This window comes from Cervus elaphus, chromosome 3 (genome assembly GCF_910594005.1).
Source record: "Cervus elaphus chromosome 3, mCerEla1.1, whole genome shotgun sequence".
NCBI lineage: Eukaryota > Metazoa > Chordata > Mammalia > Artiodactyla > Cervidae > Cervus > Cervus elaphus.
In genome coordinates, this window is record NC_057817.1 from 6,245,187 (window position 1) to 6,264,429 (window position 19,243).

The 19,243-nt window shown below is 38.4% G+C and overlaps 1 protein-coding gene across 1 annotated transcript in view; it reads right to left on the minus strand.

Moving 5' to 3' along the window:
• Window positions 1-19,243, minus strand: part of CAPS2 (calcyphosine 2) — a 49,313-nt gene that overhangs the window by 16,131 nt on the left and 13,939 nt on the right. The window contains exons 6-9 of the mRNA XM_043878173.1: window positions 18,196-18,366; window positions 12,016-12,138; window positions 8,960-9,027; window positions 3,939-4,058 (exon numbers count right to left, since the gene is read on the minus strand). Coding sequence (XP_043734108.1) covers window positions 3,939-4,058; window positions 8,960-9,027; window positions 12,016-12,138; window positions 18,196-18,366 — 482 coding nt within the window. The remainder of the gene's footprint in view (window positions 1-3,938; window positions 4,059-8,959; window positions 9,028-12,015; window positions 12,139-18,195; window positions 18,367-19,243) is intronic.

The window sequence follows — 19,243 nt, forward strand, 5'->3', positions numbered from 1 at the left end:
CGGGACAGAGTGCGCACTTCTGCAGACAGCTGGGTCAAGGACCAAGAGCAGAGGAAGGCCTGCACTACACGTGCCTACGCCTGCTTCCCGCTCTATGGAGCAGGATCTTCTTCTTCTCTTCCTCTGGGAATAATGACTAAGGGCAGTGAAGTCCATCCATTCACTAATTCTAAGCAAACCCCCACAGGATTTTTTGTAGAACTAGACTAGCTAAATCTAAAACTTATATTGAAGAGGAAGGAGCCAAAGTGTGCCAAGATAATACTAAAGCTAAACAAGCTTTAAGTATTTAATATATAACAGTACTAATTAAGACAGGATAATTCTGGTGCAGGGAGGCATAACAGGTAGATGAGACTGAAAAAACAACAACCACCACCACCACCACCTAGAAACCAACCATACATTTGTAACAACTTCATATATGACATAAGTGGCATTACAAGTCAGAGAGAGGAGTTGGTGGTAGGGAGAGATTTTGTAATGATACAAAGGACACTAACAATAAATGGATAGGTTGGTAAACTGGTCCACAATAAATTTAGCAACTCTTGTTCATCAAAAGACATGATCAAGAGAATGAAAAGGGGACCAGAGGATAGGAAAATACACTTCTAACAAATATAGCTGAAAAAGGACTTATAACTAGAATATATAAGTAAGTTCCACAAATCAATATGGAAAAGATAACCCAATAGACTTGAAGGGACTATATAGGATATCCTATAAGAGGATACCCAGATGACAAACAAACATATGCAGAAGTGCTCAACATCATTAGTCTTTAGTGAAATGTAAGTAAAAATCACCAATATATACCCATAAAATCACCAATATATACCTATGTTCAAACTACCACACAACTGTACTCATCTCACAAGCTAGCAAAGTAATGCTCAAAATTCTCCAAGCCAGGCTTCAACGGTACATGAACCATGAACTTCCAGATGTTCAAGCTAAATTTAGACAAGACAGAAGATTCAGAGATCAAATTGCCAACATCCATTGGATCATCAAAAAAGCAAGAGAATACCAGAAAAACATCTACTTCTGCTTTATTGACTATGCCAAAGCCTTTGACTGTGTGGCTCACAACAAACTGTGGGAAATTCTTCAAGAGATGGGAATACCAGACCACCTGACCTGCCTCCTGAGAAATCTGTATGCAGGTCAAGAAGCAGTTACAACTGGACACGGAACAACAGACTGGTTCCAAATCAGAAAAGGAGTACGTCAAGGCTTAACTTATATGCAGAGTACATCATGACAAATGCTGGGCTGGATGAAGTATAAGCGGGAATCAAAATTGCCAGGAGCAATATCAACAACTTCAGATACACAGATGACACCACCCTTATGGCAGAAAGTGAAGAACTAGATTCTCTTGATGAAAGTGAAAGAGCAGAGTGAAAAAACTGGCTTAAAACTCAACATTCAAAACATGAAGATTATGGCATATGGTGCCATCACTTCACAGCAAATAGATGGGGAAACAATGGAAACAGTAACAGAATTTACTTTGGGGGCTCCAAAATCACTGCAGATGGTGACCGCAGCCATGAAATTAAAAGAAGCTTGCTCTTTGGAAGGAAAGTTATGACCAACCTAGGCAGCTTATTAAAAAGCAGAGACATTACTTTGCCAACAAAGGTCCATCTAGTCAAAGCTGTGGTTTTTCCAGTAGTCACGTATGGATGTGAGAGTTGGACTGTAAAAAAAGCTGAGTGCCAAAGAATTGATGCTTTTGAACTGTGGTGTTGGAGAAGACTCTTGAGAGTCCCTTGGACTGCAAGGAGATCCAACCAGTCCATCCTAAAGGAGGTCAGTCCTGGGTGTTCATTGGAAGGACTGATGCTGAAGCTGAAACTCCGATCCTTTGGCCACCTGATGTGAAGAACTGACAGTTTAGGAAAGATCCTGATGCTGGTAAAGATCGAAGGCAGGAGGAGAAGGGGACGACGAAGGATGAGATGGTTGGATGGCATCACCAACCTGATAAGCATGAGTTTGAGCAAGCTCCACGAGTTGGTGATGGACAGGGAAGCCTGATGTGCTGCAGTCCATGGGGTCACAAAGAGTCAGACAGGACTGAGTGACTGAACTGACTGATACCCATAAGAGGAACTAAAATGAAAAATATAGATAATTACCAGTGCTTGTAAAGATACGGTGCTACTAGCACCTTCTTACTGCTACCGGTGGGAGTTTTAATTGCAGCAACCACTTTGGAAGACTATTTGGCAGTATTCTTTAAAGCTAAACATATGCATAGTAAACGGGCCAGCAATTCCACTTCTAAGTGAGTACTGAGCAGAGATGAGTACATATGTTCACCAAAAGGCATGCACTAAAGTTCATGGCAGCACTGTTCATAAACTGCCAAATGTCCACCAACAGCTGTGAATAAACAAACTGTGGTATATTCATACAAGAAAATACTGTACAGTAATGAGGATAGAGGACAACTACAAATAACACAGATTAAACTCATAAACATAACGTTAAGCAAAAGAATTCAGACTCAGAGTCCAAGCTTTGTGAGTTCATGTAAATTTATAAGCAGAGAGTAACAATCTACAATGTTAGGATGGAGACGTTACCCGGGGGTGGCAGAGGAGCTGTGGAGTAACTGAGGGGCAGCACGTGGGTGGTTTCTGGGGTGCTGATCTATTTCCTGGTCTAGGAATAACACATACGTTTTGTGCAGTTTGTGAAAATTCCTATGCTGTACATTTGAAATGTGTACACTTTGTGAATGAATGTTTTATTTCTATAAAAGTTTACTTTAAGAAAGAGAAGTTTAGACATATGGTAGCTGAGTGATGGCCCCTGAAAGATACTCATATCCTAACCTTCAGGACACATAATTAATTTACACATGATAACAGGGACTTTGCAAACGTGATTAAGTTAGAGATCTGGAGATGAGATTAACCAGGATTATACAGGTAGGTTCAGTGCAATTACAAGTGTTTTATAAAAGGAAAGCAGAAGGATATGTGATACCTACAGAAGAGGAACAGCAGAGTAATAACACTCCTCTGCTTTGGAAGAAGGAAGAAGGGACCACAAGCCAAGGAATAAAGGCAGCCCCTAGACGCTGAAAAAGGCAAAGAAGCGATTCTTCCCTGAAGCCTCCAGAAGGAATGCAGTCCTGTCAGCACCTTGATTGTAGGTTTCTGAACTCCAGAAGTGGAAGAGAATAAATTTGTGTCGTTTTAAAAATACTGTTTGTGGTAATCTGTTACAGCTGCAATAGGAAATTAATACATGATACCTTCAAATATTTAAAGGTATGGAAACTTCTAGAAAATAAGATAAGGCTTCTAGAAATAAGATAAGAATGAGACAAAAGACCAAAGTTATAAGAAAGTACTGACAATTATAACAATCTGAAAATATTAAAAAACTGCTCTAAGAACTGGTGGGTTTTCTATTCTATTAAATCTGAGGCTCAATGTCAATTATCAGTGAAGTTGGTGAGAACTTCCAGTGGACTGCACCAGCGAACCATAAAAGTCCACTCCAAACCAAGTACTTTGTGCTTCACAAAGGACTTGGTACTTTGTACTTTGTAAAAGGCAAAAAGTAATATTTTTAAAAAAATACTAATTTTGAATATATTATGTCATCGAAATTCAGCCAACATACATTATGCACATACAAATGTCTCGGTTACTACCTTGTGTCTTTTCACATGTATTATTGCCTAAATTTCTGGCTGCCATTCCTAAATTATAAACAGAACATCTGGAGGGCAAAGTTTACCCCAATATCTTAAAGTGACAGAACTGGGATCTGAACTCCAAAAATTCCACTTTCCTTTATACAGAAAAACTAAAAACACAAAGGAAAAAATTTCCATTAGATATAAAAGTACATTTGAAAAATATACTTATAACATACTACATCCTTATTTTATATAAAGACCTTCTTACTTCGTTTCATGTAGTGTTCTTTTCCTAAATCGAATAGGTGCCAGCTTTGAATCTGGAAGGATATGAGAAATTTCTTGCTTCTCAGAGGTTAAATTTTGCTCTGGATCACTGATTACAGCCCTATATAGGAAAATACAACAGTCTGACAATTAAATATTATCATGAAATGCTCTAGTATTCACATATTTACAAGCAATTGGAAAAACTCATATACAAATGCCATTTTATACTCCTGGCAGAATGATCTGTCAGATATTAAATGAATAAATTTAATAATTAAAAACATCATAAAAGTGAATATTCTTATCTATCTCTTTCTCCATAAGTATTATCTAAAAATAAATTGAAATTTCTGGGAGAATTTGGAGCTTCAGGTCTTCCTCTTACTATTCTTTAAACAAAGACTGTGCTGATGACTTCTGAATAAAAGACAGGAAGTAAAATATGTAAGCAACCATATGGATTTCTGGAGTGGGGAGGAAGCATTCCAAGCAGAAGGGAAAATAAATGCAAAATGCCTGAGACATCAGTGAATCTGGTATGTTTCAGAAGGGACGAAGCCAGATGGCAAAGCAAAGTAAACAAGAGAGAAGTAGGAAAAGGAGTCTAGGGTCTAACAGTGGGCAAAACATGCAGGGACTGGGGAGAATGTGTTACTGACCCCAGATTTTTAGCACTCCTTATTCATGCCCTTGGCATGCCCTCATTATAAAGGCAGTGTACTTTCTTTGGCTTTAAGTTTAGCCATTGGAAATGCTTTGGCAGCCAGATGGCTCTGCTGATCTGACCTGAACTAATTCGTGCAAGTGAGGGTTATCTGGGAATCTGTTCATCTAGGATAATCTTGGCTAAGTGGTCCAGCTGCATGTAGAGAAGGACTTTCTTTTTGAGAACAAGTGGGTTAACCAAGCTAACAAAGATGGCAGAAGCACAAAAAAGCAAATGGAAACATGAGCTTTTTTAAGGATTAAACTCAGAATTAAGCCCACTGCTTTTGGTCATATATAATGGGTCAAAGTAAGTGAAAAGTAATAGCTACTCAGCCATGTATAGCCTGGACAGCTGACCTGAAGACACATGAGCTATAATTCATGACTACTGTTCTAAGCTACTAGGTTTTATAGCGTTATGTAACCAATACACGTGCATGCTCAGTCACTTCAGCCATGTCTGATTCTGCAGCCCCAGGGACTGTAGCCCACAAGGCTCCTCTGTGCATAGGAGTCTCCGGCCAAGAATACTGGCACGGGTTGCCATTTCCTCTTCCAGAGGATCTTCCCGACCCAGGGACTGAACACTTGTGTCCTCCGTCTGCTGCATGGTAGCAGATTCTTTACCCACTGAGCCACTGGGAAGCAACCAATACGTAGGTCTTACAGATTTTACTCGGATTGAGATGGGAAGTTACTGGAAGGTTTGATGTGGCTTATGTTTTAATGGACTCACTCTGGCTGCTAGGTTGAGAACAGACCAACTAGGGGCAAATGCAGGTACAATGAGTCCAATTAGAAACTGTCTGAAATAATCCAGGAGATAGGAGATGACAGGGTGAACACGGAGGGGGGTAGCGGGGGCGGGGGGATAAATTTATTTGACGGGAGACTGAGTTTGCCAACGAACTGCATGTAGGATTTGAGAGAAAGAGAAGGATTAAAGGCATTAACAAGATTTTAGGCCTAAATAACTTGAAGAATTATTACAAATAGCTGAGAAAAGAAAAGATGCAAAAGGCAATGGAGAAAAGGAAAGACATACCCATTTGAATGCAGAGCTCCAAGGAATAGCAAGGAGAGATAAGAAAGCCTTCCTCAGTGATCAGTGCAAAGAAATAGAGGAAAACAATAGAATGGGAAAGACTAGCGATCTCTTCAAGAAAATTAGAGATACCAAGGGAACTTCTCATGCAAAGATGGGCACAAAAAAGGACAGAAATGTATATGGACCTAACAGAAGCAGAAGACATTAAGAAGAGGTGGCAAGAATACACAGAAGAACTATACAAAAAAGATCTTCATGACCCAGATAATGACGATGGTGTGATCACTCACCTAGAACCAGACATCCTGGAATGTGAAGTCAAGTGGGCCTTAGGAAGCATCACTACAAACAAAGCTAGTGGAGCTCATGGAATTCGAGTTGCGCTATTTCAAATCTTAAGAGACAATGCAGTGAAAGTGCTGCACTCAATATGCCAGCAAATTTGGAAAACTCAGTAGTGGCCACAGGACTGGGAAAGGTCAGTTTTCACCAATTCCAAAGAAAGGCAATGCCAAAGAATGCTCAAACTACCACACAAGTGCACTCAGCTTACATGCTAGTAAAATAATGCTCAAAATTCTCCAAGCCAGGCTTCAACAGTATGTGAAACATGATCTTCCAGATGTTCAAGCTGGATTTAGAAAAGGCAGAGGAACCAGATATCAAACTGCCAACATTTCATAGATCATCGAAAAAGCAAGAGAATTCCAGAAAAACATCTACTTCTGCGTTATTGACTACACCCAAGCCCTTGACTGGGTGCATCATAATAAACTGTGGAAAATTCTTCAAGAGATGGGAATACCAGACCACTTGACCTGCCTCCTGAGAAATGTGTATGCAGGTCAAGAAGAAACAGTTAGAACAGGACACGGAACAACAGACTGGATGCAAATAAGAAAAGGACTACGTCAAGGCTGTATATTGTCACCCTGCTTATTTAACTTATATGCAGAGTACATCATGAGAAATGCTGGGCTGCATGAAGCACAAGATTTAATCAAAATTGCCGGAAGAAATATCAATAACCTCAGATATGCAGATGACACCACCCTTGAGGCAGAAAGTGAAGAAGAACTGAAGAGCCTCTTGATGAAAGTGAAAGCAGAGAGTGAAAAAGTTGGTTTAAACTCAACATTCAGAAAAACAAGATCATGGAATCCAGTCCCATCACTTCATGGCAAATAGATGGGGAAACAATGGAAACAGTGATAGACTTTATTTTGGGGGGCTCCAAAATCACTGCAGACGGTGACCACAGCCATGAAATTAAAAGACGCTTGCTCCATGGAAGGAAAGTTATGACCAACCTAGACAGCATACTAAAAAGCAGAGACATTACTTTGCCAACAAACATCTGTCTAATCAAAGCTATGGTTTTTCCAGTTGTCATGTATGGATGTGAGTTTTGGACTATAAAGAAAGTTAAGCACTGAAGAATTGATGATTTTGAACTATGGTGTTGGAGAAGACTCTTGAGAGTTGCTTGGACTGCCAGGAAATCAAACCAGCCAATCCTAAAGGAAAACAGTTCTTAATATTTACTGGAAGGACTGATGCTGAAGCTGAAACTCCGATATTTTGGCCCCCTGATATGAAGAACTGTCTGCTTAGAAAAGACCCTGATGCTGGTAAAGATCAAAGGCAGGAGAAGAAGGGGACAACAGAGGATGAGAATGTTGGATGGCATCACTGACTCGATGGACATGAGTTTGGGTAAGCTCTGGGAGTTGGTGATGGACAGGGAAGTCTGGCGGTGCTGCAGTCCATGGGGTTGCAGAGTTGGACATGACTGAGCCACTGAACTGATGGACTGAACTTGAAGAATATTGTTGCCATGGAAGAAAACGAAAGAGGATTTCATAATGAGGGAAGGAAAGAGAACAACTTTCAGAAACCAAAGTAACATCTTCCAATGTTACTTTGGGATTTCGATTAGCACAGCATCAGCATATAGATGGTTACTGAAGACCCGATACTGGATCAAATCACCTAGAATGTGAAAGGAGAAGTCCAAGAAGTAGAAGTCCTTGTGTGTGTATGCCTGTGTATAAAGATAGGAGAGGTGAAGAGGAACTAAGAGAGGAGGCTGAGGATTGGAAAGTAGGAGAATAAACCAGCCACGTGCGGTATGCCAGAAGCCAAAGGAGGGAAAAGAGTGCTTCAAAGACAAGAAAGTTCTCAGCCCAGTAGATGGCGCTGATGGGGTCAGTAACTGAGAATTAGGAAATTGCCATTAACCAGCAGTATGGATGTCACTAGTAATCTTAGGAAGAGACACTGCAGTGGCATTTTGGGAGTGAAAATGTAAAGTCGGTTCATGAGGTGATAAAAGAAATACTGAAGATTGTAAGCAAAACTGTGTCAAAAAATTAACTAAGAAACATGCATATAGACTATCATTCTTTCTCTCTGCCAACCAACTAAGTAGTTATCTTTTTCAAAGCTAACCTTGAGTCTTACCTCTGCTGTGAAGGCTTCCTAGACTATTCCAGCCTCTTCTGAAATCCTGCATTACTTACATATTCATGCAATTTAGCACAGCAGGTATTGAAACTTTATCTAGTTTTCTAAGAGTTGTGAAATTTTACATTATGCTTTAAAACTCCTGACAATCCCACAGTTCCCAAACTGTGCACTGGGTCACACTCGGGTGTCACAGGGAAGGCAAAGGAACACCGCTGGATATTTTCAGGTTTTGAGGGAAATAGTGATAGTTCATAATTGTGGCATGCCACAAAATCTACTAGCTCCAAGCAATTCACAGCTTCAGCAAAATACCACATGACACTCCGTCAATGAATGATAGCATATCTTTGCAAAAAGGCTTTTCTACAGTTGCTGTGATAAAAAGAAGGTGCTACATGGACTAGAAAGTGAGAATGGCAGCATTCTATACAATTCTAAGATTTGAGAGTTTATTTGTCATCCAAGAAGTGCATATGTCCCATTAGTGAGTAACTGCCTATTTATTAAAGAAGTAAAACATTTTCTTCAATTTGTATTATTTTTTCAGATGACCAATAAGTTATTAGGAAGAAAATACTTACTAAGCTATTTAGACAAAAAATACCTAGTAAATAGAACTGTTAAGTATTTCTGTTGGAAAAGGAGTCTGGTGGAAAAAATAATGACTGAAACCCTACAAATGCAGTAAACAGAGCAAGTATGGAAACCTCTGAGTTGACCATTCCAATGCAGATGTCATGTATACAAAGGAAATGTAATGAATGCTTTCTGAATGGATCGCTATGAACGCTTACCTGGATAAGTGGTCTATCATCACTTGCTCTGCAACCATCTGTTTCTTCTTCTCTGCAGCCACAAATTCCTGAGAAGAGAAAATAAAGAAAACGCCATTGTCCATAAAGCAGAACAACACTATTGTTAACACAAAAGTCCTAAAACATAAATTAAACATTTCCAATTTCTTTCTTAAAGAGAGATTACTATATCATCATTCCCCAATGGCTTCCCCAGAGGCTCAGCAGGGAAAGAATCTGCCTGCAACACAGTTGACACAGGAGATGCGGGTTTCATCCCTGGGTCAGGAAGATCCCCGGGAGAAGGAAATGGCAACCTGCTCCAGTATTCTTGCCTGAGAAATCCCATGACAGAGGAGTCTGGCAGGCTACAGTCTATGGGGTTGCAAAGAGTTGGACATGACTGAGAGAATAAGCACATTCATATCATCATTAATAAATTTAAAGTCCAATTATTTAATCTAAAAATACATTTATTTGCTAAAATAGAAAGCCTCCTGATGAAAGTGAAAGAGGAGAGTGAAAAAGTTGGCTTAAAGCTCAACATTCAGAAAACAAAGGTCATGCATCACTTCATAGGAAATAGATGGGGAAACAGTGGAAACAGTGTCAGACTTTATTTTTGGGCACTCCAAAATCACTGCAGATGGTGATTTCAGCCATGAAATTAAAAGATGCTTACTCCATGGAAGGAAAGTTATGACCAATCTAGACAGCATATTAAGAAGCAGAGACATTATTTTGCCAACAAAGGTCCCTCTAGTCAAGGCTATGGTTTTTCCAGTGGTCATGTATGGATGTGAGAGTTGGACTGTGAAGAAAGCTGAGTGATGAAAAACTGATGCTTTTGAACTGTGGTGTTGGAGAAGACTCTTGAGAGTCCCTTGGACTGCAAGAAGATTCAACCAGTCCATCCTAAAGGAGATCAGTCCTGGGTGTTCATTGGAAAGATTGATGCTGAAGCTGAAACTCCAGTACTTTGGCCACCTCATGCGAAGAGTTGACTCATTGGAAAAGACCCTGATGCTGGGAGGGATTGGGGGCAGGAGGAGAAGGGGATGACAGAGGATGAGATGGCTGGATGGCATCACTGACTCGATGGACATGAGTTTGGATAAACTCCAGGAGTTGGTGATGGACAGGGAGGCCCGGCATGCTGCGATTCATGGGGTCACAAAGAGTCGGACACGACTGAGCGACTGAACTGAACTGAACTGAATACCGTTAAATTTTGGTAGAAATCATCAGTGATTTCCATATCAGTCAGACAATGGACGTAAAACCCAGAAGCAAGTGAGAGAGGTGACATTGATGAGTGTAGAGTCCATGAAGAACATGCACCGTGGGTGTTGACATTTATGGTGGCTTATACTTTTGAGAAAAGGTTAGAACCACCCTCAGGCACATTGATTTAGAGAGCTGTATAAACAGAAGGCAGATTAGAAGCAGAAATCACACAAATGCAACTGAAAAATGACAAAGTGGAAGAGATGGATATAAAAACCATAGGTTCACTGCTTCTGCTGTTCATTTAGTTAAAAACTAAGTTGAAAAGTTTCCACCTACATTTAAAAAGTAAATTGGTACTAATTTCAGATGCATTCAAGATTTACTCATGTAAAACATCTGCTTTAAAATAGTGATACAGGGGTGTACCACAATAGAGTAAAATGTGCTTGATGATGAATTTAGATATAATGCCACTAAGAAAGTAATTGAATGGGAAAAGAAATCCACAAACACCTAGATGGCTCTGGATTATACTAAGAGCAGTAGCCAAAAGGCCTTAGGTATTTGATAACATCCATTCAAGTATAACTTTAGTGAAAAATGAAAGTTGCTCAGTCATGTCTAACTCTGTGACACCATGAACTGTATAGACTGCCAGTCTCCTCCATCCATGCAATTCTCCAGGCAAGAATATTGGAGTGGGTTGCCATTATCTTTTTAGGGGATCTTCCCAGCCCAAGGATCAAACCAGAGACTCCTGCATTGCAGGTAGATTCTGTACCATCTGAACCACCAGCTAAGCCCCAAAAGAGTATACTTTAGAAATATACCAAAATAAGCCTTATTTGGGACACAACTTTGCCCTACAGGGAACATTTAAAAATTTTTTTTACAATCCTAGTAATACTCCTTGTTCTATTAGGTATAAACATCTATATAATAATAGGTATATAAAATAATATACATGTGATTTTTAATAAACAAACAAATTACCAACTTGGGACATCTGCAGAAAATCAGTCCACCTGGCCCAGAGATTGATTACATCTTGCTGTCAGTTCAGAATGCATTAATTCAGGATGATTGCTATCCAAATAAAATTTATTTTGAATATCCACTCAATGATAATGTATGTAGCTAAATCCACATTGCTTTATTATTATTTAGGCCATCTAAAGCAGAATTTTCTCAATTTTAAGCCAACACACACTGATAGCCCATCAATCAATTACAGGTGTACCTGAGGTATTAATCACCTGGGAGTGTCTAGGGAGCCAGTGGCCTCCAACTCCAAGCAGCTTGGTCTGCATATGCCCGGACACTATAGAAATGCTATAATTATCTATTTGTACAGTAACCAGTCTAAGTAATACTCATTAAGAAATCTCATTGTTTTTGTAAAATATATAATTTAAAGTTAATATTGAGCCTAGAGCTTTGTTTCCCTTTTCCTAAAGAAAAATTACTTTACCCCTGACCTTCAGTTTTATTAGCTTATGATTTTCAAAACAATAGCATTATCCAGCTGCGTCTTTGTGGGGAAAGGAGTGATACAAGATTAGCCCATTGTCATCGTGGTCAGTTAACATTCAAAACAGTGTAAACTAAATTTTGACAAACTTCCAAGGAATCAAGATGACGTTTCCGCAGTAAACATACCAAACGTCAATCCATGGTAAGAGTGAGGACTGAACCTGGCATATTGACTATTCACCTCAGTCCAACTTCAACTGTTGGAATCATTTATTCAAATTTAAGGCTATAAAATTTCAGAGGGCAAATTATCTTAACAGTTTATCAAATCAGTACAAGTACCAATAACTTACAGCATCAGATTTTCCTGTACTCCGTTGGAGGATGTGAGGGTTGTCTGCATAACCCCGCTGTAGGAGGGCTTTCCTGTCCAGAGTTGTCAGATCATCTGTGATGGTTTCTGCACCTTGTACACACTAGATGTGAAGCAATAAGTGAACCCTCATATGCATGCTTAGAATATTTGTTTTTAACAACATAAAGACTAAAACAATGACTGGATACATCAGATTAAGACTATAGGCTCTGATAATCAGACCATCTATTGAATCCAGCTCTCCCACTTTCTAGCTACATGACATCTCTGTGCCTTGGTTTACTCATAAATAAAATGGCAATTAATATTAGTAACTGTTTTGTAAATGATTAAATGAGGTGATACCTGACCAACACATTTCAGAAGTACCTGACATATAATAAGCATTACATAAAAAATAGCAACTATTATAACTATAGTTGTCCAGTTGAGTCTTTGTAAAGTTAATAAGTATGGGCATATCATTCCTTTACAAAGCTAAGTTCGCAAGTAAAGTGATACTAATATACGTATCCTTTGCGACTGTTAAAATCAAACACAAACAGAAACCAGCCTTCAAAATTTCCTTAGGAGACAATACCAGTTTAGTCATACAAGCAAAGCTTAATTTAGCTTATTTTACAAGACAAGTGAGACAAACTTGACCAGGGTTACTTCCTGCTTATGTGTCTAGAAATCGTAAGTGAAACTTAAACTGTTCCCCCAAACTGATGTGAAGTAACCACTAACTAATCCCTTATCATTTAAGAAAATTCTTGGATGATAACCAATCACCGTGGAGCATAAACAGGCACCGCCTCCTCACTGTGTAAACTGCCTTACAACAATAGCTCCCTGGGTCTCTTTCCATGTTCAGTTTGAGTACTTCCAGCTCACGAACTGACCTTTCGGTGTGTACACAAAACTTTTACTAATGACTGCTTTGGTGATTCATTGGTTTTGCGTCTGCTATTTCTGAACTTTTAATAAGGATTCTAACGAAATAAATGCTAAATTTTTCTCTGAATATTAGATGTGTTTATATGAGCGTAACAAAACATAATGCTCCAATAGGATGGCAACTTATCAAAAATGTAATAGATTACTTGTATATCTCCCCAGGGCTTGTTCTTACTTTAGATTTTCCTTGAAAGGTCACATTTCATCTTCACAATGTTCGCTGTCTCCATGACCTTTGATTGCTACATGAAACTTTATTACACATTTGCTTATGATTTGTTGCCTGCCTCTCCTGTTGTAAGTTCCATAAGGGCAGGAACCTTGTCTGTCTTTTTCATTGCAAGATCCCTGGACCTGCAATGCAGGTCCACATGTAGTGAGCACTGTGTATGTATCCAGTAAATGAATAATAAATCTTAAGTGTGTACTATTGGGAAATAAATTTATGAGGATACTTCATAATTTTATTTATTTACCCACTAATATCTGTTTTTCCTAAATAGTGATTTGACAGTCACCAGAAAGATGTTTAACATTATATAAAGTAAATTTAAGAAAGATTAAATTAATAGACATGTTTCAGTATAAGCCAGGTTCTGCATTACATATAGGTTGGAGGAAACTTTCAAAGACATCTTATTTTATTTCAACTTGTTTTCAGTCTTTTACCCAAGGGAAACAGTGGCTTTTCCACTTGGCATCCCAGATTTAACCTCCCCAAATCAGACTTCACTGTGATATCCCCCACTCCAGTTAATGAAAAATACACCCTTTGAACTGCTCAGCTCAAAAAGCCTTAGAGCCATATTTCATCTTTCCTTTCTCTCAAGCCTAAAACCAATCCATCACCAAATATTCTGAGCCTTACCTTCAGAAACTGTCTAGAATCAAACTTCTCGTTGTGACCACTTCTTATCCAAATCTGCTGCAACCACCTGGGTCCAAGCAGGCATCCTTATCTCTTGCCTGGATTATTGGGATAGCCTCCGCAGCAAAACCCGTTCTCAACAAAATGGAATAGAAGGCAAAGTCCTGAAGTGGTCTACAAGACCTCTCTGATCTGCCTCCCAGCTTCTTCTACCCTTTAACTCACTGAAAAAATCTCCTGCCACCTCTCCCTTGCTCTTCTCCCTCATCACACTGCTCTTAATATTTCTTAAATACTCCATGCCCACTCCTACTTCATGACACGGAGAGTTTCTTCTAACTGGCTTGCCTCTTACCCTTTTTGGATGTGCCCTAAAATGCTACCTGAAGGTAAAGATCTTCTCTGATGATCCCATACAATCTACAACCCCAACCTTGGCTTTCCAAGTTTCCTTCTACTCATAGCATTTATCATCATCTGTCATATTAGAGGACTTCCTGGTGGCTCAGAAGATAAAGAATCTGCCTGCAATGCAGGAAATTCGGGTTCCATCTCTGGGTCAGGAAGAGCCTCTGCAGAAGGGAATGGCTACCCAACTGATTCATTCATTCATTTATTCTTTTTTTTTTTCCTGCAAGAGAAGGAATATTTGTCTGTTCTAGTCACTGACTTATCACCAGTGCCTGGAAAGGTACCTTGCATATCATGAAACATTAGATAACTATTTTTGAAAGAATAAACAATGAATGAGTTAGTAGGTTTTTTGTCTTTGTATAGAGTACGTGAAAAAAGTTATATTTGGAATGATCACACGCTAGTAAAGTAATGCTCAAAATTCTCCAAGCCAGGCTTCAGCAGTTCATGAACCATGAACTTCCAGATGTTCAAGCTCATTTTAGAAAAGGCAGAGGAATCAGAGGTCAAATTGCCAAAATCCACTGGATCATTGAAAAAGCAAGAGAGTTTCAGAAAAACATCTATTTCTGCTTTATTGACTATGCCAAAGTCTTTGACTGTGTGGATCACAATAAACTGTGGGAAATTCTTCAAGAGACAGAAATACCAGACCACCTGACCTGCCTCTTGAGAAACCTGTATGCAGGTCAGGAAGCAACAGTTAGAACTGGACATGGAACAACAGGCTGGTTCCAAATAGGAAAAGGAGTATGTCAAGGCTGTATATTGTCACCTGGCTTATTTAACTTATATGCAGAGTACATCTTGAGAAATGCTGGGCTGGATGAAGCACAAGCTGGAATCAGGATTGCCAGGAGAAATATCTATAACCTCAGATATGCAGATGACACCACTCTTATGGCAAACAGTGAAGAAGAACTAAAGAGCCTCTTGATGAAAGTAAAAGAGAAGAGTGAAAAAGTTGGCTTAAAGCTCAACATTCAGAAAATAAATCGTGGCATCCAGTCCCATCACTTCATGGGATATAGATAGGGAAACAGTGGCTGACTTTATTTGGGGGGGCTCCTAAATCACTGCAGATTGTGACTGCAGCCATGAAATTAAAAGATGCTAACTTCTGGAAGGAAAGTTATGACCAACCTAGACAGCATACTAAAAAGCAGAAACATTACTTTGTCAACAAAGGTCCGTCTCGTCAAGGCTATGGTTTTTCCAGTGGTCATGTATGGACATGAGAGTTGGACTATAAAGAAAGCTGAGTGCAGAAGAATTGATGTTTTTGAACTGTGGTGTTGGAGAAGACTCTTGAGAGTCCCTTGGACTGCAAGAAGATCCAACCAGTCCATCCTAGAGGAGATCAGTCCTGGGTGTTCATTGGAAGGACTGATGTTGAAGCTGAAACTCCAATCCTTTGGCGACCTGATGCAAAGAGCTGACTTATTTGAAAAGACCCTGATGCTGGGAACGATTGAGGGCAGGAGCAGAAGGGGACGACAGAGGATGAGATGGTTGGATGGCATCACTGACTCAATGGACATGAGTTTGGGTAGACTCTGGGAGTTGGTGATGGACAGGGAGGCCTGCCGTGCTGCGGTTCTTGGTGTCGCAAAGAGTTGGACACAACTGAGTGACTGAACTGAACTTAACAGAACTGAACATAAGTACAATTAACTAATATTAATTTGGTAATTAATATTATTTCCTATAAAATTGAAGTTTGATTTTCAGTGTTTAATTTAAAAGTATTTCATTACTTGAAAAATGCATGAGACAAATGCTTGGGCCTGGTGCACTGGGAAGACCCAGAGGGATCGGGCAGAGAGGAAGGTGGGAGGGGGGATCGGGATGGGGAATACATGTAACTCCATGGCTGATTCCTGTCAATGTATGACAAAACCCACTACAATAATGTAAAGTAATTAGTCTCCAACTAATAAAAATAAATGAAAAAAAAATACATATACCCACCCACACAAATATAGATAAATTTACATTTTACTTGATAAAACAATTTGACAGTGAGATTCATCACCTTTTATACTAAATGGAAGGAAAGCTCAAGACAGGAAATTTGCCTTTAGAATCAAGCAGAGTGGAACTATTTTACTGTTTGATATTATCAATTGATTGATGTATCAGCCTATTTAGTCAGTAGCTATAGCCTCTAGTTATTGTCTTGGATTCTGAATACATCTAACTTTAGCTTTTCTTTATCAGCAAAGAGAATCAATTTGCCTGTGACTCCCTGCTTTATAAAGGGGCTATGTTTCAGATATCAGGGATCTTTTTGTTTCTAGAGATTACTATCCCAGTGGTAATTCATGTAATTATAATAGGATTTAGTAACTGCAAATTTATACATTAGTTTTGGTTCTAATAAAAGTGTACTTTTAAAATGACACCAGATAAGTTGCTCAAACTCCATAAGTACAAGATTATTATATATAGCATATACGGAAACCAGGGATTTTTTTGTAAGACTACCAAAAACATATTAAACTTCTAATATGTAGGTTAAAAAAAGTAAAACAAGATATTCTCCAAAAGAAAATATGCAAATGTTGGCTGCTATTTATAAAACCCTTACTCATTCATATGGGAAGATTTGCAAACAATATTTATCTTCTCTTAAACCAAAAGTAAAAAAGCATCCTCATTTGAACTTGTGTTCAAGGGTATCAAGGTTTTACTTTAAAACTATTTGAATTGTTTTGCTATGAAAAGGAAAGCATGCACTTATAGAAACTTTCATTCCATTTTCCCAAGATTATTACAATGATCTAAATATCACATGGTAGATCCTACAGATACTACACACCCAGGTGCTAAACAGTTATGAAATTATCCTATCTGCTATTACAGACACTAGAATACTATATTTATGTACATCTGTTTGAATGTGGAAAATTAGTTTTAAAATAAAAATGACCAAATAATCCCATAACTTTTGTTACTTTTTTAGCTAAATGCCATGGGTTTTAGTGAGTTCCAGATAGTCCCTACATGGATTAGAAAAAATAAAGCTGATATGCCACATCTACTTACAACTTATTTAGGTATAAACTCACCATCCATGAATACAAGAGCAAAGTAAACGTAATAAATTTAATGGCTTTTCACAAGCAAACCAGAAAGGTCAAACTTGAATTTTAGAAAGATTTTACAACTTAATCTTTTTACTCAACAGTAAATGCTAAGTAAATACAACTGTCAAACTTCCCTGAAAACACATTATTCTTATTAAAAGTTAACTGAATGAAGAATTGTATCTAAGTGCTCTTTCTTTATGATCAGTAGTATCATAAACTATGTTTTCAAACCTTTCTAAAATTTAAGGTTCATCTTTTCTATATGCTTGTGAAACATCACTGAATTTATTATGCTTAATTTGCTCTTATATTCATGAATGGTGAGTTTATATCTATTTAAGGTTAAATTAAAATATAACAGCTTCAGCACTTCATGATGTTAAAACTATCCCCCAAACTCAGCTAGAAGACGACCATGGGGTGATGACAGGTTTAAAATAAAAGAGGGTCACTTTAGTCTGAAACCACTTTTCAACTTCAAAGTTTAGTCTTTCAAGTGAGAACAATGGAGTTCAAGACAGCTTCGTCAGAAACAGATGTGTAACACTGCCTTACTTCCAACCCAAGGCAAGTGAAAAACTACAGAGAAAAGACGATTAGGTCATATGACTAAATTTTTCCCATCTGAAAATGGTGATAATAACCCATTGAAGTTGTTGTGAAGAATAAACTAGTTAATGTAAGTAAAATAGTTAAAGAGAGTCCTTGGTACACAGAAGTAAGTGTTAGCTATTACACTTTATTATGACTAACAACAGGATACATCAGGCAGAAAGATGCTTCTATCATACATATACTGTTTTCTTTAAATTCCATTACGGTTTTGTAAAGCCTCGTACATTACCTTGTCATCTGTCTTGTTTCTTGGAGTCTGTTGATGTGTGATACTTGACTTTGCCTTTTCTGCATTTCTCTGACTGTGTTGTTTGTATCCCCCTTTCATTTCAGTTTTGTATTGCTGATGTTTTACTTTATATTTGTCTGTTGGTGCTGGCAAATTTTCAGGTATTATGTCCTGCTCCAAGAAGTAAAAAGAAAAAGTATGCTATCCATCACAAAAAATTCAAAATTACTATTAATTTTCCTTATTAACATTAAACAAGTTTACCATTTACTTTAGCATTTAAAACATCACTATGATCTATTTTCTAAAGAGAGGTCATATTTAAAACATTTAGCTGGTGCAGCATGCCTGAGTGGGCACTGGCCTCAAATACCATTAAGCCTGTATCTTGTTTCACAGCTGGAGATCAGTTCTGGTTCTAAAACAGAGAGAAGAAAGAATGACTTTTCTCTCTTCTTACGAGTTTTAGATAGTTTATTTTACTCCTGCCTCGGGAAACCTCCATTGCCAAAAATTTGCCAGAATAGTCTTTGGAACTGGAGGTCACTAATATTGAGAAGCTCTGGTTGACATTTCTAGAATATTGAAATATTCCGTCTTATGGTGTTATCTGGCTCCCTTCCACATGTCCATGGAATGACAGGTAACACAGCCAGGCGATAAGAGAAACCTACAAAGAATAGTCAGAAAATATACACTGTCCCAGAGAGGGACAGCAACTCCAACTGGAGGATAAAGCCAGTACAACATTTGAAACATTTTGTATCCAAGTCTATACCCACAGGAGAAGAAAGAGACAAGGCTTTGGGTGAAAACTGTAACATGATACCGATTAAGGTACTATTCATGTAATCTAAGCAAAACAAGATGGAGGAGACCACGAATGGAAAAAGATGGACACATACAGAAAAGTAAGCCCAACTGGTTCTGACTACTAGTCAGACCTTGTGCTCATGACATGAAATAAATCACTTAATATTGTTTGAAGTATAAATATGTCCCAAGGAGACAGTTTGCAATAAGTAGTTACTTACTTACTTCATAGTAT